General features: G+C 33.3%; 1 protein-coding gene across 4 annotated transcripts in view; it reads left to right on the top strand.

The window, feature by feature from the left end:
* The window catches only part of DNAJB14 (DnaJ heat shock protein family (Hsp40) member B14), a 46,991-nt gene that overhangs the window by 2,715 nt on the left and 17,832 nt on the right, over nt 1-26,444 (top strand). For 2 of the 4 annotated variants that reach the window (XM_033106471.1, XM_033106470.1), the window contains exons 2-3: nt 14,687-14,858; nt 21,914-22,059. In XM_033106471.1, coding sequence (XP_032962362.1) covers nt 14,687-14,858; nt 21,914-22,059 — 318 coding nt within the window. Of the gene's footprint in view, nt 1-5,056; nt 5,141-14,686; nt 14,859-21,913; nt 22,060-26,444 lie in introns of all 4 variants that reach the window. The other 2 variants (XM_033106473.1, XM_033106474.1) reach the window with 2 other exon arrangements.

Here is a 26,444-nt window from a genome sequence, read left to right as displayed (position 1 = left end):
CTCTTCCCCAGTCAAAATGACCCTGAAAGGTAAACGTTTTGAATCAATTCAAGACATGGAAGCAGCCATGGCAGCGCAACTGAAGACACTCATGAAAGAGGATTTCCAGAACTACTTTAGAAAGTGGCAAGAACAATGGGATAAGTGTGTTCGAAGTGAGGGGACATATTTTGAGGAAGATTAGTGGCAATGTGTTTTTTACTGTAATTTTTTTAAATTTAAATATTCACTGTATTGTTTGATCACACCTCATATATCCCACATTTTCATTGTCCATCTGTCAGTAGGCATTTAGGTTGTTCTTACATTTGGGCTATTGTGAATAATCCTGCTATGAACATGACTGTGCAAATATCTCTTTGTGATCCTGCTTCAAATCTTTTGGGTATAGACTAAGAAACCCATTTGCTGGATAGGTAATAATTCTATTTTTATTTTTCTGAGGAACTGCTATACTGTTTTCCATAGTGATTACACCATTTTACATTCCCACCAACAGTGCACAGGAGTTCTAGTTTCTCCACATTCTCACCAACACTTGTTATTTTCTCTATGCTTGTTTGTTTGTGTTTGATAGTAACCATCTTAACAAGTGTGAGGTGATATCTCATTGTGGCTTTGATTTGCATTTCTCTGACAATTAGTGATGTTGAACATCTTTTTATATGCTTGTTGGCCATTTGTATATCATGTTTGGGGTAATGTCTCTTCAGATCCTTTGCCCATTTTTTAATTGGGTTATTTGTTTTATTGATTGTTGAGTTGCAGGAATTCTTTATATATTCTGGATATTAACTCCTTATCAGATATATGATTTGCACATTATTTTATCCCATTCTGTAGGTGTTTTTCACTCTGTTGATTGTGTCCTTTGATACACAGAAGTTTTCAAGTTTAATGTAATCCCGTTTGTCTATTTTTTCTTTTATTGTCTGTGCTTTTGGTGTCATTGCTAAGAAACCATTGCCCAGAGTTAAAATTTTTTTAATCTCCCTACTGTATGAATACATGATGTCATTTAGTCATTATCTAGTCCTAGAGGGACAGTTTGAACATTAAGCAAGTAAACACTTGAGACAGAATACTTTGACTTTTGAAGCCAACTAACTTGTAACCTTAATTTTGGGCAAGTTAGAGAACCTTTCTAGCCTTTAGCTTTTTCATATGTAAAATGGGACAACAATATACTGACTTCATAGGGGTGTTATGAGGATTAAATGAGTTAATACATGGAAAGCATTCATAGTAAGCACTCAATTATTTTGGTATATCGTTTCCACTTTACAAAGCTCTCAGAATTTTTAAACTTGTAGTCTGTTATTCTTCTACCATACAAGCAACTTGAATCAATCTACTAAAGGATACCGTAAGATATTAAAGCACACACAACACAATTGGTGGTCTTAAAGACGTGGATATAGGAAAACTTAAATATAAAGTGAAAATGAGTAGTTCAATGTATTGTAATGTGGCAATACCAAATAAAGTGATAGGGTACAGTTGTGATGTAGTCTGAAAACCTTGGTTCAGATGCAGACTTTGCCTCTGACAGCTTTATAATCGGGGACAAGTTACTTAGATTCTCTAAGCCTTGTTTAGTTATGTGTAAAGTGAAGATTTCATCACAGCGTTGATGTGAGCATTAGCTGAAATAAAGTTATGTGCAACTACTTAGTAAAGTGTATTTTACATAGAATGTTTTCAGAATTTATTTATTGGAATAATTTAAGAATTCAGAGGAAGGAAAGAGCTAGAACATTTTTGTAAATTCCTGATAAAATGTTTAGTGGAGAAGGAAATTGCAGCTCTTGGTTAAAATGAAATTGCTTATTTTTATCCCTGAATTTCACCTATTCTAGACTACCATCAAACCCTTGTAGCTCAAAAGAGTTTTGACTGAAAGTTCTTGTGGATGTGTTTTCATACTAAGATAGGTAAAAGAAAACATTTTGTTCTCCATTATTCTTATACAGCGAATGGGAAGATAACGAAACTAAATTCTAGCTATATTCCAGAATTTTTGGCCTCTTTACATTTTATTCTTGCCAGGTTGATTGATAAAGCACTTTTTAAAATTGGCAAGAGTTTTCCTTGAAGAAAAACTTGATCTTCAAATGGATCTAGGACATTGTTGCTTTCTATGCTTTTATTTGAGAATTTTATTTTGCAGTTTATTTGTTGCAGTTAACTTCTTAGTGAATTGAGTTTTATAGCTTTCAAATATTTTCATACTGTAAGTTTAGTGTATGTGTGAAAGCATTGACATATACGAGTAGCTACTACGTAGGAAATACAAGTATTCTGGAAAAATAATGTCAGGAGACAGAAAATAAATTACATTTTTGTTTCTTAAAATATATTTGTTGAATTATTGATATGTTTGGGACTTGCACGGGATACAATCTCACTATCTTAATGCTTTACATTGCTATTTTAATACTTTGGTGTTTAGTGCTAATTGGGGGGCAGTTTGAACTATAGATTTTTTTTTCCCCCGGAGAAAGCATTTTTATTGTTTTCAAGAATTTCATAGTAATTTGAATCAAATGGGAGCCTACCACTTCAAAAAAGGTCATCCTGTATCTTTAACGAATGGATAGTTTATGGTATATTTTGCAACATCTATCTGCACAATAGCAATTAAAGTAGTCCTATTTTTATTTTTTCTCTCATGTGCAAGATATGTGTGTAGATTTTTATTCCTTTGTTTTGCTACATTATTTTAAAATTTAAATCTAATAAAAAACATTCAAAGTACTGTCACCTTTTGTCTCAAAATGATAAAATAAAGGTTTTTAAATTGTGATTACACATCTAGAGTATTATCCAACCTATTCCTTTTAAGACAGTTCAGTTTTTTTGTTGTTTCTGACTTAATTAAAATTTAGTGACAAATACAAATCATAAATTCAGAACAATTATTTTGATAGCATCAAGTTAAGTAAGTGTTACAATGATTTTCAAATTTCAGCTAATAGCCAAATGATTTCAGACATTATAGCTGAAGAAAAAGTATTGAATTTGGTTTTGAACCTTAATTTAGTAGTTGTGCGACTTTGCAAAGATAACTACTTTTCTGAGCCTCATTTTCTCATTTATAAAATGGGGATATAGTTACTTAACAAATACATACTGAATGCACAGTGTTTTGTTCCCGGCACATTCTTAGGAACTTGGGAGTCACTGAACAATAAGACAAAGTCTTTGTCCTCTTGGAGCTTACATGTTGGAGGAGTGAAATGTGAAGTATCTGCTGGACATAATGGCTTGATTCCTGACATTCCCTTTTCCTTTCCTTAGTCTCAGTTTCCCCACTCTAATATTCACCAGATTATTATAAGGATATTTTACGAAGTGCTGTAAGAATGCCATATATTGTTACTATGGAAAAAGTATTTGGATAATGCCTTGGAGTTCACTGTATAATATTTGTTTTTTTTCCTGTCATTTTTGAGTTACTTATTTGAGCACAAAATAATTGCTTTAAGTTAAGATTAATCTCCATTTGGATTCAACTACTCATTCCATGCTTGGTAACATGTAGCTCTCTGTCCCGCTGCATTCATTCCTTAGAGAGAGAGAGAGAGTGTGTGTGTGTGTGTATCCCTCTCCTAGATTAAAAACTCCTTTGCTGTCAAGAACTATTTTAATTTTAACCATCTTTTTATTCCTGTGTTGCCTAACAGTGTTATGCATTTACTTGTGGCATTTATAAGCCTGGATTTTCCAGAATAAAACTTGTTTATATAATTGCATTCCCTTTAATAAAGATGATTTGTTAAACAGATAATTAAATGAAAAATTTATAGCTGTAGGCTTTTCACGGTAATATATTTAAAAAATGAAGCTCTTCCATAATCTGACAAGTGTGCAAAAGTATATATATATATATATGGATTGTCACTATAAAAAAAATTTGAAAAGAATATAAATTCCCATCAGTGGGAATTGATGAAATAAATTGCATTACATTCATATATTGTGTACCTCTTAAAAAAGATGGTGCTCCGTAGTAACTTTTCAACCACTTATCCCTCACTATGCTCATTGGCTATAAATCTCCAGCTGTCTTTATTGCATTTTGAGTTGAGCCTGATCGCTCTCCCCTATTGCAATAGTCCTGAATGAGGTCTTCAAAAAAAAAAAAAAAAAATCATGTGGACCTATATTTATTCCTGTCAAAATATATATGTACTGTATTATGAATTAAATCAAACTAGGCTACAAACATATGTAGATTATTCTAGTTTTTTTTTTTAAAAAATATATCTAAAAAGCCAGCCAGCTAGCTAACTTTAGTAACTAGAGTTAAATATACCAAAGTGATTGATTTGATTTTTTTTTCTTGTGCGGGATTTATATGTGACTTTTACTTTGTTATGTCTTTTTTAATGAGCTGAGCAACATTACTTTTAATCACATAAATAAAAGCTCTTTCCAGTTATGAGGAGGAGGGGAAAAATCCATTTGTTTTTCAAAAAATGTGTTCTTATTTTAGATTCTGCTAATGATGGGCATATATATATGTCCAGGTGTGTGGCAGAAACTTATTAAATAAAAACAGACCTTGGTTCTTCATTTTTGGATTATCCACATAAACATTTTTAATAGTATATTTACTTTTTCACTGGTTCTCAATATGGAATATACTTATCGTGTTTCCCCGAAAATAGGACCTAACCTGAAAGTAAGCCTTAGTGTGATTTTTCAGGATGACATTCCCTGAACGTAAGCCCTAATGCATCTTTTGGAGCAAAAATTAACATAAGACCCCGTCTTATTTTCGGGAAAACACAGTAAATGAAGACAACTTTAAAACCCCAAGCAAAGAAGTATGTCTGGAAAGTGAATTTGTAAAATGAGGTTGGATAGTTTTAAAACTGAAAGTAAAAGTAATCTGGTTTATAAGTACTGTATCTGCTCAATTAATGTTTGTAATATTGCACATTATTGTAAATGAAATCTCATATAATAGCTGAAATATTTAATAAGTCAGAAAAATCCATTGTGTTCTAAATTCTGGCAGTATTTGAACTGAATTATATTACTTTCTCAGGCATTGGTTCCAGTGATTATTAATATAGAAAACCTTGCTGATTTCCATTTTTAAGATGACAAAACTGGATATTGAGACTCAGAGGTAATGGAACTTGTGCAAATTTTCACTCTTTGGAACCAAAGAGTGTTTGGTGTGAGTGCATGTACACATACAGCCATTGTTAAGCAGAACTCTTATGTATGAAATTGTAGAAAAATTTTCAATATAGTAACATTGAATCTGAAACAATAATATGATCCTGCTTTAGCAGTATTGAGCATGTAGCTTTTAACATGGAAGATGTCCAGAAAAACACTGGGAGAACATGTTTGTACTAAGTGTGAAAGGAAATGTACAGATAACTTCTAACTAGCATGCATATGGACTTTGTGGCCATCTGTAAATACTAAACACATATAACCATTTTCATTCATATCTGGCACCGTAATTTTTAAAAACGAATTTCTTCACTTACTAGCTGAAATACTCCTATAAAGAGACACTTCCCCCTCTCCTGTCTTAGAGTTACACAGTGTTATAATTCATAAAGGAAAGCTTAATTGCTTTTATCAGTTTTCAAGAAAATGAATTGGTTCCCTTTTGTCTTCAAAAGCAGTGGGAGCCCCTTTAGGTTAGCTCCTGAGTCCTTTAGACACACTCCCAGGAGTCTAGTGGTTACCTTGCTTTTTGGTATAACAGAATGTTTCAGACTCTTACACATTTCCTGTACTAGTCCTGAAATCAAACATATTTCCAATAGCCCTACTTTCTCTTAATGGAAAAGGGTGTTTCAGCATCACCATCTGGCATTAAGAATGCTGTAGATGCTGAATTGTTCATTGTTTCTGGGCCTTTTCTGTGTATAGACTAGGAAATACATTTTTTAATGCTAAAACAGTTTATGAGTTTATATAACTGTTATTTCCGATTCAAGTTAAGCACTTTGGGGAGTTTACGTAAACTTTTCTAGCTTGTATTTCTAGCTTATATATTTCTAGCTTATATTTCTATCTGCTTCCTTACATAGTAGTAATTCTGTTTCTTAAAGCCATGGTAAATGACATGATATGACATGATTATTAATTTGCTTTATGCCACATCATATACATAATAGTTTCAGAGTAATATTACCAATACTACCCACTAATATAATTATTGAAAACAGTTAAATTTTCTTTGCATATACTCTCCATTTTAATTTTTTTTAAAATTTTGAAATCATTTTCAAACTTACAGAAAAGTCACAAGAATAGTGCAGACTTTCCTTATACATTTTACTCAGGCTTCCTGTTGGATACAATTTTACCATATTTGCTTTATCCTGCCCTCTCTCTCCCTGGTACCCCCCTCCACCCCACCCCCAACACATATACAATTTATTCTTATTATATTTTTTCTGAACTAATTAGCAATATGTTGTAGACATGACGTCCCATAACCCCTAAATAATTCAGTGTATATTTTCTAAGACAAGGGCACTCTGTTACATAACCACAATATAACCATCAAATTCATGAAATCAATGCATGTACCTCATCTAAATTCTGCCATTTTTTCCAGTAGCAAAAAGATACGTGATGCATGTATGGGCATGCTTTATTCTCCAGATACCATCTTCTTTACTTTGGCATTTTTGATGAGTACAGACCATGTACTCATTTTTGATGAGTACAGACCAGTTGTTTTATAGAATTTCCTTAATTTGGGCTTAACATTTCCGTATACAAATTTTTTGGCAGAAATACCATAGAAGTCATATTTTCTTAGTGTAACATATCAGGAGACACATTATGTTAACTTGGTCTTCACTGTTGAGGTTAACTTGGGTCACTAAGTTAAGTTGGTGATTGCCACTTAAAACTTAACTTTTTTCCCCTTTGTAATTAATAAATATTTTGTGGGAAAATACTTTGAGATTGTGTAAATGTCCTGTTCCATAAAATACTTTCAGCAATTCCTTTTAGCACTCGTTGATGATTCTTTTCTGATGGTTGCCAAATGGTGGTTTTCTGATTCTCTCGTTCTTTTAATAATTTATTAGTTGGCATTCAACTTACTCAGTGTATGAGTATGAATTCATGAATTCTTATTTAATGTTAGTATTTATTTTGATGCTCAGATTGCCTCAGATTTAGTCAGTAGGGGCCCTGTGTCTTTTTGATGTCCTCATCCTATGAGTGTCCTTACTTTATGGCACAAAAAATTTTCAGGCCCACTTTTTACTTTCTGCCCTGGGAATCAGCTATTTCTCCAAGGTACCCTATTCTTTTTAGTGGACAGTGGTACTTGGAAACAGATATACACGCTAGATAAGCTTATTACAACAGGTGTGTCATTGCCTCTAGGTCTCTTCAATAGATACAGCATGTATAAATGCATGTATGTATATGTATGTGTGTGTATATCTGTTAATGTGTGTTTGTGGGAATACGTACATCTATAGTAATTTAATATACTATAAATTATATAGTAATGTAGATCAAAAAAAATCTACATTATTTTTGATATCTGTGCAAGATTCACATGCCTCTTTTTTAGTTCACCACAGAATTCATCTAGCCTTCTCCATGTCCAGATTTGTAATTCCATTCTCTGACAGTATCCTTTGGTGAGATAGTGAGAAACGTGGCTCCTGTTATTTTCAATTTATTTATTCATTTTCCTCTGTGTGCCTTGAGTTGCCTCCTTATCCCCAGCGGTGCACGTCCTATCAAGCTCAGGCTGTTTTTGGCTGTGACTGCTTCCTTGGTCTCAGTAAGCTTCCTCAGTTGAGGCCTCAGCTGCCAAAAGGAAGAGAAGGGAATGGAAGAGAAGACCAATATTATTTTTCAAGTAAGAAGAAAAACAAAGGAAGCAGCCTATAATTTTTAAAATATTTGAACCTATCTACAGTGTCAGAACATACTATCATTACATACCATATGCTCTCTTATTTAATCATCATTTAGTCTTTTCCGTATATAGATCACCATACACTTAATTCTCCGTATCAGTCCTATGTATCTCTAATTATTTTGGATTCCTGAAGCTTGTTCTCTAGTAGATTTCTAGGAAGGGCTTGTGGGAGTTGTGCTCCTTAAGTTCTGGAACGTTGAAAACTATCTATCTGTGGTCTTAATGTTTGAAGTTAATTTGGTGGATATAAAATCCTTAGCTACAGTTTTCTTTCTTTGGATATCTAAATATGTTATGCTGTTGTTTTGTGCAAGTACTGCTGATGAGCAAAGTCTGATGACAATCTAGTTTTCTTTATAAATATCTGATCTTTTTGCCTAGAAGCCCAGTTAATTTTACTAGAATATATCTTGGTGTTCATTATTCTAGGTCAATACTCTTAGGTATGTGACTTGTTCTTTCATTAAATGGCTTCAGATGTTTCTGTTTTTATATCAAAAAAGTTTTCTCCAATTATATAGCTGTTTCATTTTTCTTCATCAGGACTTCTTTATATTTATGTTGGATCTTCTTTAACTACCTTCAATATTTGCCATTTTCTTTCTAATTTTTTTGTCTTTTTTTCATTTAAAAAAAATTTTCCGCCTTTTTGTATTGTCTTTCATTTACACAACATTATCTGTTGTGTTTATTAACTCCTTCTTTCTTCTAGTTTAGTCTTTTTAGAATTGATTTCTTTTTTCAGATAGATAGATAGATAGATAGATAGATAGATAGATAGATAGATAGATACTTTTGGGGATTGTCCTAATTCTAATTTCTGTGTTATTTCGTATTATGTATAACTTCTTTTTTCTTTTTTAAGATTTATTGGGGAATATTGGGGAACAGTGTGTTTCTCCAGGGCCCATGAGTTCCAAGTCATTGTCCTTCAGTCTAGTTGTGGAGGGTGCAGCTCAGCTCCAAGTCCAGTTGCTGTTTTCAATCTTTAGTTGCAGGGAGCACAGCCCACCATCCCATGTGAGAATTGAACCTGCGACCTTATTGTTAAGAGCTCACGCTCTAACCCAACTGAGCCATCTCGTCACCACACCAGCAGCTCAGTGGCAGCTCATTGTCTTCAGTCTAGTTGTGGAAGGCGCAGCTCACTGGCCCATGTGGGAATCGAACTGGCAACCCTCTTGTTCAGAGCTTGCGCTCTAACCAACTGAGCCATCCGGCCATTCTTCAAGTCTTTTCAGCTTGGTTTGAAGTACTAGATTATAGTGTTTACCTGTTTTGTCAGCAAGTCTTTGTGATGTGCTTTCATTGTCTTCAGAGAGTTATTTAGTCCTATTCCTTTTTTCTCGTAATAGCTTTCTATCAGATTTCCCTTCTATTATTTTCTTTTACACATTTTTATATGAAGTTAGTTAGCCTTTCTAAATACACAAAGATCTCTCTTCGGTTTTTATGTAATGGTTGAAAATATGTCACCATATAAGATCTCCTCACTCCTTTCTCTTTCCCCACTTTATCTGGAGTTTCTCTCTTTTTTCTATTGCCCCTGCCCTCTTCAGTTTTGTTCCTGTTCCCAGTAGTTTCTTCTCACTGTGATTTTGTTCTGGAAGTGAGCTTTGACTGATTAGTTTTGAAAGTTTAGGGAGAGGAGCGTTCTATGCCTTTAAGAGTTTATTATGGACCCTTTCATTCACATGCTATTGTAGTGAGCAAAATCCATTCATTTTTATACACTTTTCTCAGTTTTGCCTGCTGTGTTACATACAGAATTCCTATTGATAATTTTAGAGTTCTTTTGTTCGATAGATTGGCAAATACCTTGTTACTATCCTCTACTTCTTCCCACACATATGGTAATACCCACATAGATCTGGTAGCTATTGCTTGGTAGTCCCCACCTTCTTGTATTTTGTGCACGAGGTTTTGAGTTTGCTAATTGATCTGATTTTATGAGAGAATTTGCAGAGATTTAAATTTTAAGCTGCTGTCACAGTCTTCTTTGAGAGTTTCCATAAAATTTTTCATATTTAAAATTTGTGAACCACTATCCCATAGATCATGCTGGCTTCTGATATCAAGGTTAACATTGTGATTGCATTAAATAAAAACTAAACAATCAACAATTAAGCTAATCAAGTACTATGTGTTATACTTATCTTGTTAATAACTAATAGATTGCTGTCTAATTAAGAGCTTTTCTGTAGCAGCTACAACTAGATGGTTATTAAAACTGAATTTCTTATGTCTTTGATGACCTCTTGAATGCATTAGCTAGGGAAAAATATGGTAGAAAAAAGTTCATATATATATATATATATATATACACACACACACATATATATGTGTATATATATACACATATATACACATACATATATGTGTGTAAATACACACATATATGTGTGTGTGTGTATATATATATATACACACAAACACATATAAAGAAATATGTTTCAATTTGCCAATGACACTGCTAGGATTTAAATATACGTGTGTGTGTGTGTGTATATATATATATATATATATATATATATATATATATATATATATCATACATACCGTGTTTCCCTGAAAATAAGACCCAGTCTTACATTAAGTAGTGCTCCAAAAGACGCGTTAGGGCTTATGTTCAGGGGATGTCATCCTGAAAAGTCTGCTAGGGCTTGTTTTCTAGTTAGGTTTTATTTTCAGAGAAACACGGTATCAGCTATGTATCTATATATGTCATAGATAGATAGATAGATAGATAGATAGATAGATAGATAGATAGATAAATAGTTGTATATCTATATATATATATCTCAGATAGATCAGCTTTATTGAGATGTAATTCACATACTGTACAATTACTTGACTTAAAGCATACTATTCAGTGGGTCTTAGTATATTCACAGAGTTGTACAAACATTACAACAATAACTTTTAGAACATTTTCTTCTCTTCCAAGTAAAACCCCATGCTCATTAGCAGTCACTCCTCATTTCTTACCAATTCCACTCGTCCTTTTCGACTAGCCCTTGCAATGACTAATCTTTTCGTCTCTGTGGATTTGCCTACTCTATATGTTTCAGATAAGGGGAATCATACAGTATGGTCTTTTGTGACTGGCTAGTTTCACTTAGCATGTTTTCAAGGTTCATCCATATTGTAGCATATATCAGTACTTCATTTTTTTTCGTTGTTGAATAATGTTCCATTGTATGGACATATCACATTTTATTTATCCATTCATCAGTTGGTAGAAATTTGGATTGTTTCTACTTTTATTCTGTTAACAATGCTGTTACGAACATTTGGGAACCAGTTTTTTGTAGATATATGTTTTCATTTCCCTTGGGTATATACCCAGGGATAGGATTTTTGGGTCAAATGGTGTCTATATGTTTAGTCTTTTACATAACTACCAGATGATTTTTTTCAAAGTGGCCACAACATTTTACATTTCCACCAACAGTGTACGAGGGTTCCAATTTCTCCCCATCCATGCCAACACTTGTTACTGTCCATACTTTTTATTATAGTCATTTTAATGAGTGTGAAATGGTATCTCATTGTGTATTTTCATTTACCTAATGGCTATTGATCTTGAGCAACTTTTCATGTGTTTATTGACCATTTGTATATCTGTTTTGGAGAATGTTCAGATCCTTTGCACATTTTTAAATTGAATTTTTGGTTTTATTGTTGAATTGTAAGAATTCTTTATATATTTTGTCTCTTTTTTTATTAGTTTCAGGTGTACAAAGCAACGTAATAGACATTTACACCCCTCACAAAGTGATAACCCCCCCAATCTACTACCTCTCTACATTGTATGTAGCCGTTACGATACGATTGACTACATTCCCTATGCTGTACTTTACATCCCGTGACTATATCTATATCTGTATCTATCTAAATCTATATCTATTTCTATACATTTAATTATAGTAAACATTCAGTATTATTCTACTTCAGCTTCAGGTGTATAGTGCAGTGGTCAGGCATCTACACAGCCCATTAAGTGATCCCCCTGATAAGTCCAGTACCCAGCTGGTACCCTAAATGATCTTTACAACATTGTTGATTATATTCCTCATACTGTATTTCATATCCCCGTGACTTTATTGTGACGACCAATTTGTACCTTCTAATCTCTTTGCCTTCTCCCCATCGCCACCCTCCTCCCATCTGGCAACCATCAGCTTTTTCTCTATATTTCTGAGTCCATTTCTGTTTTATTTGCTCATTTATTTGTTCTTTAGATTTCACATATCAGTGATATCATATGGTATTTGTCTTTCTCAGTCTGACTTATTTCACTTAGCATAATATTCTCTATGTCCATCCATGTTGTTGCAAATGGTAAGATTTCATTCTTTTTTATGGCTGAGTAATACTCCATTGTATAATGTACCACAGTTTCTTTGTCCAATTGTCTATTGATGGGCATTTCTGTTATTTCAATATCTTCAGTATTGTGAATAGCACTGCAATTAGTGTTTTGGATTTCTTTGGATAGATACCCAGGAGTGGAATTGCTGGGTCATAAGGTAGTTCTATTTTTAATTTTATGAGGCACCTTTATGCTGTTTTCCATAGTGGCTGCACCAACATCATCAGTGTACAGGGGCTCTCTTTTCTCCACGTCCTCACCAACACTTGCTTTTTGTTGTATTTATTGATGATAGCCATTCTGACCAGAGTGAGATGGTATGTCATTGTGGGTTTTTTTGCATTTCTCTAATGATTAGTGACGTTGAGCATCTTTTCATATGTCTGTTGACCATCTGTATGTCCTCTTTAGAGAAATGTCTCTTCATGTCCTCTGCCCATTTTTTAATGGGGTGGTTTATTTTTTTGGTGTTGAATTGTATGAGTTTTTCATAAATTTTGGATATTAACCTCTTATCAGATAGATCATTGGCAAATATCTTCTCCCATTCAGTAGGATGTCTTTTTGTTTTATTGATGGTTTCCTATATGATTTCATAAACATTTTCTCCCATTTTGTGGCTTGTCTTTTTACTTTATTGGTGATATTCTTTGAAGGGCAAAAGTTTTTAATTTTAATGAAGTCTAGTTTCTCTATTTTTTCCTTTGTTGCTTGTACTTACGTTATCATATCTAAGAATGTTTTGCCTAAATCAAGGTCACAAAGATTTACTCCTATATATTTTTTCTAACAGTTTTATAATTTTAGCTCTTACATTTATGTGTATGATCTATTTTGAGCAAATTTTTGTGTATGGTGTGAAGAAAGAATCCAAATTCATTCTTTTGCACGTGGATAGCTGGTGGTCCCAGTACCCGTTGTTGACCCTTAAGTTCTGATATGTAGTATGTTCATTCTTATTCAGTTGTTTTCTTATCTCTATTATGATTATTTCTTTGATACACAAGTTGTCTAATTTTTTTCTTTCCAACCCATTTGTGATCCTTCTAGTTACATTTTTGTAATTTATTTCACTTAAATGCATTTTGCTTATAGATTGTGGTATATATGATACTTGTTCTTTGAGATTTGCAGAGGATAACATTATGTTCCAGCTCTGATGTAGTCAATTTTCATTCCTTGAGTGCCTGTAAAGAATGAATATTCACCAGTTGTTGGATATAATGTTGTTATGTCTCTTAGATCAAGCTTGATAAATTAGATGTTTGTATCATTTGTATCCTTAGTGATTTTTAAAAAATTTACCCAATGTTAATTATTGATTGAAATGTGTTAAAAACGTTAAAATCGTCTACCATCATGGTTGGTTTCTTCGTATTTTTCCTTTTAATTCTGCTAATTTTTCTTTTCTGTTTACTTTTTTTCTTTTAGTTTCAGGTGTACAATACAATGTAATAGTTGGACATTTATACCCCTCACAAAGTGATAACACCTCTTCCCCAATTTTTTTTATGTATAGTTTCAACTTATAGGAAGTTTCAAGCATTCACAGCAGAGAGGATAGTATAATCAATCGCTATCACCCTCCCATCTTTAACTATGATGAGTATATATGGCCAATCTTATTTCATATATTCTGTCTGTCCCTATCCCCTCTTTTATGCACCATCAGTATTTAAAGCAAATTCTAGACATAACTATTATTGCTTTATCAACTCAAAGTTTAGATTTACTCATACATTTATCACATTTACTCATACATTTATCACCATTTCTTTTTACAGCCTGTCTGGAAATGTTTTCCTTCTTCCCAAAACAAATGTATATATTACAGTATCCTCTAGAAATCTTAGTAGTAAATTTTCTAAGTTCTTGTTTGTTTGAAAATGTTTCCAATCTTGGTGTATTTTCCAGAAAATTAGTGCAGAACTCAAGTTGACAGTTATTTACCCTGAGCATTTTGAAGATGTTACTCCACTGTCTTTTAGCTACCATTGTTGCTGTTGAGAAATAGATAGGAAGTCAATTTCTGTTTCTTTGTAATAATCTGAGTGGCTCCTTTAAAGAATATCTCTTTTTCTTTCGTATTCTGCAATTTTACCGTGATGTGACAAATGAAAGTATGTCATAAGTAATTGAATGATAGTAATTTTGAGTTATTAGCTGTAAATTTCTTAATATTCTTCTTCCAAATGGTGATTAGAGGTCTATACACAGTTAAGTATGTAAGGGAATACTTGCTATTTTGAAAGCCCCTATGATAAATCTTTTGGGAGTACATGATTCTTAATTTGTAAGTTTTATAACTTTGTTCTCAAGATCATGTGTTTGTACCTTGATGTAAACAGGCATAGTATGCTTTCTGTGTCTTTCTACAGCACTATTGGAAATAATTATGAAAAATGGAAGCACAGCTGGAAATAGCCCTCATTGCCGAAAACCATCAGGTAGTAGTGATCAAAGCAAGCCTACTTGCACAAAGGACAGCACATCTGGTAGTGGTGAAAGTGGAAAAGGCTACACCAAAGACCAAGTAGATGGAGTTCTCAGGTAGGAATAAATGTGATTTATATCTCACCTACAGTTGATACTAATGTAACGTTAAAATGTTGGTAACACCTGGGTGGCTGGTTAGCTCAGTTGTTTAGAGCATGATGCTAATAACACCAAGGTTGCTGGTTCGATCCCTGCATGGGCCACTGTGAGCTGCACACTCCTTAAAAAAAAAAAAAAAAAAAAAAAAAAAAAAAAAGTGATGTTGACAACTCCTAAAGAAGTCTTTGAATTATAAGTCAATAGAAAAACAGATGTCAAGGAATTGGATTCTTCTGGGAAGTTTCTTATGCTTTATATTCTTTTTAAATTAGTCTGTAAAGTACCAACCCCATGGAAGGTTCCATCTTTTAAAGTAACTATAAGCCACAAAGTTACTTCTAGATCATTATTTTTGAGGAAAATTATTTCAGTCTTTTGACGCAGTACAGTATTTAGATAACAGTATTGAAAAAGGATAATTGTTTTGTCTTGAAAGCAGGAGAATTTCATATGAGAGAAAAATTGAGGGCAATAGCAAGAGCATTTTCAATTTCCTTCTTATATTAATGAAGGGTAGCTTTTTTTTCTATTTGTATTCTTTCCTAAGGCTATCTTTATATACAGAGGGTGCCAAAAATATATATATTTTAAGAAAGGAAAACTGCATTAAAGTCGCAATACTCAATATATACCAATAATAAAAGATGAATACAAGTCACGTTTGACTTCTGGAATTACAAGAGGTGCTCAAAGTGGTTTTTATCAGCGTCCAGACACTTCTGCTTGAGCAACATTGACCGAAGTGTCCACTTGTATACATTTTTTTGGCATCCCCAGTATATATTCAAATACCACAACATCTTTTCCTTTTAATTTGTTTTCACTCTAACTATTCTGTCTTAGTGCTTTAGTTTTATTCATGATACACTTCTACTTAAAGTAGAAGAATTAGGTACGGTTGAAAAATTATGAACTGGGTTTTAGGGATTTGACTTTACTAATTTTATAATTAAGAAAAAAGTTTCAGGAAGTAAAATGAACCTCTGAGTATGAAACACTAGAGAAAGTACTGTTTTGTTTACCACTACAGCTTAAGGAAGCTGTATTGATGTACTAATGTTTCTCTCTAGGGAAACTAAAGTGTAAGGATGAAGGACTCTGAACAGTGATTAAATGGATAATTTCACACAGAGAGTGCGTTTTAATACAGTGAACTAGCTCAGGTGAAGAGTTGGTAAAACTAGTTAGATTGTCTTCCTCTTTTGCTTTCTTATCTGTTTATTTTAGTCTTTATTTTCTCACCCTTTTTCCCTCCATTCTTACTTTTCTAGTTCATTCTTTTTTACTCACTATGTGTAATTTGAAATTAAAGTCATTTTAAATCAAATATCAAGGTAGTTATATTTTGCTTTTTTCCCTAGATATTTAGATGCTAAAGCTTGATTGTAAAAGATTCCTTAATCATAGTAACGCCACGGTAGAGGGTATTTGATTAGAATGAATGGTAGTAAAGCACTCTAAGAATATAATGTTGCTAGCCACCTTATAAGTGTAGTTTTGTGTCAGAGGTGGCTGAATAAGTGAGATAAGTGAATAAATGAGAGACTTGTTTTGAATTTCTTTTTTAAAAAGCTTTAATTAAACAGCATGCTGAAACATGTTCCAGGAAACCACCTGTATCTGAAAACAAACTATATGTTCTTATAGAAATTACTTTTTATTGGGAGAACATGTTCTCAATGAAAGACCTAATTAAAGTTAATTTTGTGTGTGTGTGTGATTTTTATTTGGAATCATTTTGTGATTATTTTTTAGAAAGACTATAGAATCACCTATATATTTAAAAATATCATTAAAAATATAATTGAAAATTTTGAAGAATCGGAATATACTAAATCTGGTGTTATTTGTTTTTTTAAATCTCTTTTTCTTCATTTTCTCTACCCTAGCCTTGAAAGGAAGAGTAGCACAAGGTGTGGCAGAAATAAGGAAGGGAAATCAACGCTTTGTTTTTCTATCTCTGTTTTAATATTTAGGCAAGAGGACATCTTAAGAATGGAAGGATGAAATATGATGGTGCAGATACACTTTCTATATGTCCAGAGTTGGCCAGATGGAAACAAAATGTTAAGGGAGTTTTTTTTTTTGTCTCTTGGCTTCTATATTCTCTGTGAAATTGGGGGTGAGGTTATCCTCTGAGAGTTATAAGAAAAGAAATGAGATGGAAAGCTTGAAGAGAGTGGTAAAAGTATGAAATATTTGCAGAGGGAAAGGTAAAGGGAATGGAAGGATTACTGGTTAGCATTAAGGACCCAGCCAGATTTGAGACCATGAATTCTTACCGGGAGGAAGTATTAGCTTAGTAATATACCTGTATTGGAGACTATTTCTCTGCTTAATAATTTTATTACACCTTTTTTATTAAATGGTTTTTTTTCCCCTTTGGGGACTAAATATGATAGGAATATTCTCTAATAGAGTCCCTAATTTACTCAAAATACTTCAATCAGTACCTTATGTGAGAGTTGCTTAGCTTAGTCATGTAACACTTTTTCCTTATATTATCCTTCTTAAGTGTTGCTTTAGTGACGTAACAGATCACCAGCAAACACTTACAAGCTGTTATGTGGTTTTTTTTTGTTTTACCTATACACAGGGGATTTTTCTGAAGAAAGCCATGTTATCTTGTTGGTTAGCACAATTGTGCAAACAAGTTGCTCAGTGACAATTTGGCTCAATGGGAGAAGCCATGCAATAATACTGCATCCATTGCATAAGTAAGAGCTAGCTTACAGTAAGACGTTAGAAAAAGTGTGTAACTTTGTATAAATACCGTTCTGTGAAATTAAACACTGATTGTTGTCTTTGAGTTGAAGTATATTGGAAAATTACAGAGAAAAAGGTGTCATGGATCTGATTTGAACAAGTTTTTAATATCACATTGGAAAAAAGTCATTTTAAAAATGTACAAGATCAATGTGAAATCATTAATTGGGCCATTGTTTTATTTTTCAATTTGGAACACTTCTGTACTACAACTATTAAGTCATTTGAATTATGGGGATTTTATTAGAATTTTATCTAAGCTGGAGTTCTTTAAATGAAAAGAAATCATTTTGCTAAACTTACAAAATAAGTAATCCTTTGCCTCAAGAATAAACAGGTATTTCCCTAAATACCAATTAAACTTGGAATCTGTTTAAAAAATCAGCTATAAAGTATGAAAAAAAGAATTGAAAGAGGACCCTTCTTCCCTGCCCACTATGCTTTCATGCACGTAGAGGAAGCCACAAAGGCTGAATCAGACATACTTCCCCATTGTTGAGCCACCAGACAGCTCTCTGGTCTTGTTGCACAATATTTCCTTCTGGGTAGATAATGGGTTACCTCTTTTTAATTAATTTTTTTTTCTGTCTTTTTTTAATTCTTTGGTGAGGATGGAGAAGGTTTGAATCTTTCAGTAAGGAGCAAACTGTAAAGAGAGTGACAAATGCAGTTTAGCTGGTGAAAATGAGCGTGAAGAACAAAAATGTGAACTAAAATAAATATATGAATGGTAATTTCTCATTCAGGTGTGAAAAATTAGGTAAATGAGTATATTTTGTGCATTAGTTGAAATACGTAGTCTTCAGCTTGTCCTTTGGTGATGTCAACTTTGTGCCTCTCTGCTGGTTTTTCAAATAATTTCCCTAGTATATGATGAAAACTTTAGTGCATGGAAGATATGGCAGAGCTAGATAAGCTAAGAATTAGTAAAACATTGTTTTTCCTACGTTTTCTGTCATTGTGGCAATTCTTAGCTTTATGACTCACCCAGAGGATTGTGAATTCCAATCCAATATCCCTGCAATCTCCAGCAGCCATTTTCTGGGCTGCCTTTTTCTATTGCCTAGCTTTTTGTGCTCAGGAAATAGCAACAAAATAAACCTAGAAGGTTAATCTGGTGTACAATTAAACATCTTATGCATTCAAACCAAATAGTAATGACTTTAGAATTGTTCAGTGTTTTGTTTATTACTGCATTTTGTTTTCTTCATTCACATAATGTCTGTCATTTTCTTAGCTCTATTTCTTTTTTCATAGTGTATTCTTCTCTATTCCAAATTGATTTTTGGTGCCAACCACATTTTCTTACCACCTTTGGTCCAAAAATGACTTTTAGATCCTCATCATTTCTGCCCTCAAATTGAACCAGTCATTGATACATTGAACACGTATGGTAAACAAGACACAATCCCTACCTTCAGGGGACATATTGTTTAGAAAGAGTAGTCAGACAAGTAAACAGGTAGCCACAGTACATTGTGGTAATTGCTGCAATAAGGCTAAGTTCAGAGAGCTTTGAGAGGACATAAGAAGGTCACCAAACCTAGTCTTGAGGAGTTTGAGTTCTTGAGACAAAGAGCTAAGCTGAGATCTGAAGAAGTTGTGGAAACTTACTATAAGCTAGAAGGCACCAACACCAACATTTGAAAATATCTAGGAAGGAAGAGAGTCTGTTTAAACACTGACTGGAAGGGCAAAAAGAAAGGAAGAAGATGGGTACTCGAGTCTGAAGAGGCTCCTTTTCTTCTTTATTCTGGTTCTGAACAGGATTTTCAAGTTAGACGAACTGAAGTTTGAATCCTGTGAGTCCTTTCCCAATCACCTTAGCAGGCTTCCCATTCCTCTCTGTTCCCCTTTGGCACTTTACTTTTCTGTAAATATTTATCACCATGTGATGTACTTTATATTTTACTTGTATATTTGTTCATTGCTTGTCCCTCTCCCAATTGTAAATTTAATGTGAGCAGGGATTTTTTTGTTTGACTGTTTTATTCACCAGTATAACGTCTGAAATAGTGTCTAACAGAAAGTAAGTGTTCAGTAAATTTTTATTGAAGAAATAAATGCTGGTTCCCATCTATTACTTGATTATATGACTTTTAACAATTTACTTAACCATTCAAAGCCTTAATTTCATCATTAGTTAAATAGGAATAATATCTACTTAATGAAGAGTAAATGAGATAACATGTAAAATAATCAACGTAAGATTCTATAATTCTCTATGTGAAAACTGTGTGAACCAGATGTAGTTTGGAATTCAGAATTCTCATAATTTAGAAAGATTAATAAGGAGCATATATTATACATTACATAACATCTTAGCAGTGTCTGGTAAACAGCCCAGAAACTAATGGGTAATATTTCTACAACAAAATGTACAAATATTCACTCTTAAATGGGATAAATGAAGCTATATAGCAGTTTCACATTCATTCAGGTCAAATTTTGCCTCTAAAAGACCTTAAGTCAAGGTTTTGCAGGCAAATTAGTAACAGAATTACTTAAAGTTTTTCAGAGCTGAATGGATATTGGAACATGGATGTAGGATTGCGGACTTGTGCCTGACACACATTAGTTGTTCTATAAGTGTCCCCCTTCCCCTTTTTTTTTTAATCGCATAGTTTCTAAACATATTTAGGGGAGTGGGTCTCTATAAAGGCAGGGATTGTTCTGTGTTCATCAATATACGTATCTCAACTACCCGAACACTATCTGAGACATAGTTGGTGCTCAATAAATATTACTAAGTAAAGGAAATGTCATGTTTATGAAATAAAATTGACTTGTGTTAATATTTATTAAGTATCTAAAGTAGAAAAATCCAATTTTAATTATTATTACCATAAAAAAGACTGCGTAACAGACTTTTGTTAAGGTGATTATAAGAATATTTCTATAATCGTATACAATGTCTTATCTTTTTTTTCCTATTTTGTATACCAAATGATGAAAGCTTGCATTATAAAAGGAGAGCTGAGGCTCATTTATTCTAGAAATATTTAATGAGAACCTTCCATGTACCAAGTGCTGTGATGAATATAGATTCAGTAGTTTAAAAAAAAAGATCAATCCTGTCTGTTTTCTTTGAAAACTTTGAGTCAGTGCCAGCTAATACTGGCAGTTAGCTGCCATTGAACAATTGTGCCTCAGATCCATTTACCTGTTACTACCTCTGTTATCAAGCCACTCGCACAGGCAATATATCAAAGTCATAAAGTACGCCACAAAATAATGTGTAAAATGTACATGCATTTTAGTGGAGAAAAACTATTAGGTTGTGGGAGAATGTTAGCATCTGAAAATGTTAATGTTCTCTGCTCTATTTAGAGTATTTCTTTTCCTAATATATTTTAAAGATTCCAGGCTTAAGTCCGTTACATCTTTAGGGTTATAAACTATGTAAGTACAGTATGTCCTCGAATAATGATGTTTCAAAATTGTTTTGTTATAACGTTGATGAGATGCTGTAGGAACTTAACTCTTGTTTATATCAATTCGCCTACAGTAAAATTGGTTTGATTATATATCATTTTGCTTAAAGTTGCAGAACCTATCTATGACGTTAAGTGAGGACTTACTGTAATCTTTAATAGTGTACTTATCACGAGTAAAATAAGGAGTAACAAACATTTTTGAGTCCCATGATATATTTTATTATGAGATTTTATCTTTCTCAGAGTGACACAGATGAATTCTCTTTAGCATAGCCAAGTTGAATTAACTTGCCTTACCATTTAATCCATAGTGTACTGTAATTGTTTTACATGTACTAAGCTATTACTTCGGTATTTGGTTAGGTCTGCATTATGCAACAACAAAACTCTTGGAGTGCAATGCATACTAATCTTTAGCTGTTTCATACTAGTGAGGAGTATTGGAATTTCTTTATGCTCATAAAAGTACCATAAAATTGTTCCTATCCTCTCATTTTAGTTGCAGTGTGTGCTCTGTCTTTCATCCACAGTTGTTACGGACTTTGCTTTACTTCTCTATAGTTGTGATAAATTGTACCAAGGACATTCTCAAGGCCGACTCTCCTTAGACTGGGAAGATGTTGGAGGAATGGTCTGTGGTCGAAAACCAGAATGAAGCAGTAACCCTTAACAGGATAAGTTAGCATTTGAAATTGAGAAAACAATCCACAAACATTTCTTTACATTATTCTAATAAATAAAAAAATTGAGCTATTACATGAACTTCTTCCTTGAAATTTACATTATAACACACTCTCTTGTTCACAGCATAAACAAATGTAAAAATTACTATGAAGTACTGGGAGTTACCAAAGATGCTGGTGATGAAGATTTGAAAAAAGCTTATAGAAAGCTTGCTTTGAAGTTTCATCCAGACAAAAACCATGCACCTGGAGCAACAGATGCTTTTAAAAGTAAAGTAAACCTTTTAAAGCAATTTTACTAAGCTCTTTTTAGAACCCACTGACAGTGTTTCAGAATATTAAATTCTGCCGTTAGACTGGTGGTGCATTTAGAAGCCAACGTAAGCAAGAGTCCTCAAAATCCTTTAAAACTTCACTATTAACTTGTTGTACCAAGAGCCAAACAAATGTAGTTTGGCTTCACAAAAGCTACCTGCCAATTTTGGTTGGGAAAGTCCTAAGTAACTTATAGATAGATGCCCATGCGTGCTTTCTAGTTTACCATACACAAGTAGTGTGATGATTATGCTCGAGGTTCTAGTGTATTATTACCATGTGATTCTAAGGGAACTAAAAGCAAAATACAGTTTTTAAAGATATTTAAGAGTTTTAAGAGTTTTTTGAGATATTTATTAGATATTAGAATTGGGAGATCACTTGGAATTGCTATCTGTTCAATGTTCTTCTATTTCTATTAATTCTGGCCAATTTTTGTGTTTTTTATATGTAGTTCTAACTAATGTGATTTTTTTTTCCTTTTAATAATTAGTTTCATTTCTCTTGCCTGCTATTCATTTGTCTTCATTTCTTTCTCAATAATATTTCCGGTTTTTTGCCATTTAGTAAATAAGTGTCAAAGAACTGATTTTATACTATCATATTTTGTTACATACAGTTTATTAATAATAGTTAACTTCTAATTCATAGGAAAATGATTCAATTTGTGATTTTTTTTGTTCTTGTAAATTTGGCACTCATAGAGCCAAGTATAATGTTTACAGTGAAATGCTGGGGTCTTGTAATAACAAGGAGATACTTATTTTTCACATGTTCCTAAAAGATAGATGACTCAATTGGTCTTTCATACGAAACAGTTTCCAAACAGTTTTATTTCTTGAGGGAAGTTGCCAAGCAAAATGCATTTGGGGATTGTTAATATATTCCAATAAAAGCAGCCTCCAGTGTGGTCCTGGTGAAAGTAAAATGCCACAGTGACAGAGTCTTCTATATCCTTAAATTAAAAGTGGCCTGTTGATAGTACAGGAAAAGTTTCTTGATATATACATGATGTATTACAGAATTGTACACTTGAAACCTATGTAATTTTATTAAACCGTTGTCACCCCAATAAATTTTAATTTAAAAAAATAATAATAAAATAAAACCTCGATTTCAGATGGAAAAAACACACACTAACTTTAGCATATATTCCCCCCAAAATTAATACAAATTTTCATATTATGAATTAAAAGCATTTAATTTAAAATTTGTATTGTTTTTATAATGTTTAAAAAACATTTTGGCAGTGAGTTATTTGCATATTTATGACCTGCTAGGTGATGTCAGTATTAATTGTTCATTAATGTTAAGAATGTTAAACTGCTTCTTTCTACCACTTCTGCACTGAAGTCATGTTAGCATTTTTGGTTTTGGAATAACAGTAAGTGGATCTTCCAGTATTTTTACAGCCTGTGTTGCATTTTGAAGAGATAAGCAGCATGAATGTCACCCCAGCTAGACACTCAGAAGGGGTTTTACAAAGGTGATTCCACTTTGGTTTAGTACATTTCAGGTTTTAATACTCTGCTTTATAAAACTAGAAACTTAATATTGATCAACCTGCCGGGAGGTGATTCATCTCTAGAGGAGAGGCTCACGTTATTCAATATGTAGGGGTTATCTGTCAATCAGAATGCCAGTTTGTTAATCCCAAAGAGGATCAGAATGGGGAGCTGGTTGATGAGCCTCTTTTTCGTTGAGTGTAAACTACATAGAAAACCCAGGTTGTAATTCACACATGCTTGGTGAGCAAAGGTAGTTATATAGAAAATATTACGTGTAGTGTCATCATACAGAAATGTCAGGTTTCATTCATTTAGCACGCAGGATGTTTTCAGTACCTTCTGAGTCATCTTACTTTAATTTTAACCAATCAGCTTTAAACTTTTGATTTTGGGATCCTAAGCTGTTTATTCTAAGCAAAGACTATAGCGTTTTCTTTTGTGTAAAAGGTAAGTGTAGATTGATTGCTCTGTAATTACTAAAACACTTTTTACAGAACATGGAAACAACTTGCTTTTTATTTCCTCTTAGAAAAAAAGAGGTAATTGGTTTAGGGAATTAAATAAGATTTCAGAAGAGATATTTTCATTTCTGTGTTTTGTAAAGCTTTGAAAATAAAAGCTTTCTATCAAGGACGGTAGACTAAATGAACTCTTAAGTTCATGCAGCTGTTTGTTCTTTACAGTTAGGTTTGTAAGTTTCTCAATGCAGGGAATATTTTATTTACATCTAGAGAGTATATTTAAACATACTTTTAAAATAGTCTTTGATTGAAATGGATCCCTTTCCTTCTGACATGATTGTTTTCAAAACAGTCTATTATCTTCAAAGACTAGCAAGTATTTCAGAGACTATTTGAATAATACCTGTGTTTGTTGACATACATGAATGTAGTAGCAAGGAACAGGGATTAGCTGTGTATGTGTTTGCTTGGTAAATAATAATGAATCAGATGTGATTGCCTATGCTAGGTCTGGTAGTTCAATATTCTTAATATCTAGAGTGTATCTCTAAGAACAAAGAAGTCAGAATTAGACCCTTTGGTCTAATTCTGTAGAGAAGTACAATAAGAGAATATGAAATATCCTTTTGCTCAAAGAATTTGCCATTTATAAAGGGGAGACAAGTCTCATAGAGAACATTTGGAATAATAATAATACCTAACATTTAACAAGCATTTTATAGTTTTTCATTCCCATTTTTCATTTAATGCTTATTAAAAATCTTGTGAAATTGTTGGGACCAGTGTCATCCTCCTTTCACAAATAAAATTGAGACTCAGAGAGATTATTAACTGATTTACCCAGTATCTCTCAGAAAACTGACTATAATTAAATGCCAAAACATGTAATAAATACATCCAAAATAAAGTCAGAAAAATAAAGTAGCATTATAATCAGAGTAATTAGAGAAGCCTTTATATTATAGGTGAGAATTAAGGCTTTTCTCGAGATGAGTGTGATTTGTGTGGTTAGGGAAGAGAGTAGATGGCAGAAACTTGGGTATGGGAATGAGGCAAGTGATTTAAAAATCAGTGAGAACTTCCATTTTTGAGAAGATGAAGGAGATGTACTTTTCCATGTCCTCATACTAAGTACAACTTAATACTGTATGTAAAACAAAACAAACATTAGAAAACTCTGGAAGGTTGAGAGAAGGTAGACTGGCCAGGAACTTTGGGACCCAAAGAACAACATGGCAGTGAGTTGCTTCAGTTTTCATTTTGCCTTTTATATTTTAGACTGGGTGCTAGAGAAGCAAAAATTCAAACACCAATGAGCACAGACAAACAGACACCTGGAAAAGCCTTGATATCTAGCCAAGTGAACAGGAAAGGGGTAGACTAGCAAGACAGGAAAACTTTTCTGCTGCAGCCAAATATCAGCAAAAATACTATGACCCTACCCACACCAACACCCGCAAAGGGTGAGTAGAGAACCTAGCCTGCCACCTTCTCTGGTCTGTAATGAGATTCTCTAAACCCTCTCCCCCAGGATGATAACCGAGAAGATGGAGTAGGAGCTGATATTTCCACTCCTTCCTGTCAATAACAAGGTGTCCCTTTCCCTCTCCACTGGGTTAGTGTCATAAGTAGCCTAGTAGAGAGTCAGAACTTTCACCACCAACCAGAGGCAAACAAAGCCATATCCTTATGGAGAGCAATAATGAGGCACTCCTATCTTTCTAGCCAAAGAGATAAAAATGGAGGCTTGATGGAGAACTGGAAATTCCATCCCATCCCTGCCCATCACTAATGAGGAGCCCCTCTTTTCAGATGTCATCAGACGCCAAGGGAGAAAACTGGACTTCTATTGCCAGGTGGAATAACAGGTGGTATCCCTTCTTCCCATACTAGAATAGTGTCAGAGGAAGACAGTTAAAACAAGTTTTAGATAAAGGTCAAAGTCTCATAAGATAATACCCCAAGTGATGACAGTTCAGTCAGCAATCACTTGTCATACTGTGAACCAGAAAACCTCAAATTGAATTTAAAGTACATCAGTAGATACCCACATGGAGATGACAGGAAATCTTTGCTAACAAAGATTGTAAAGCATTCTTCATAAAAATATGAATTGCAGCTATGCTTGAAACAAATTTAGAAAAATAAGAGTCTTAGCAAAGAAAGCCTGAGCAAATAGAAGGTATAAAGAATTAAATGGAGAATTTTACAGCTTATAAATACAAAAACTGAAATAAAAACTGGCAGTAAATAGAATAAGCTGAATGACAGAGGAAAGAATCAGTGAACTGGAAGATAGAAAAATAGACATTATCCAATCTGAACAACAGAGAAAACAGACTGAGAAAGAGAAAGAGAACATAGCCTCAGG

The sequence above is a fragment of the Rhinolophus ferrumequinum genome, chromosome 5 (assembly GCF_004115265.2).
Source record: "Rhinolophus ferrumequinum isolate MPI-CBG mRhiFer1 chromosome 5, mRhiFer1_v1.p, whole genome shotgun sequence".
Lineage (NCBI taxonomy): Eukaryota > Metazoa > Chordata > Mammalia > Chiroptera > Rhinolophidae > Rhinolophus > Rhinolophus ferrumequinum.
This window is presented reverse-complemented; position numbering and strand designations above follow the sequence as displayed.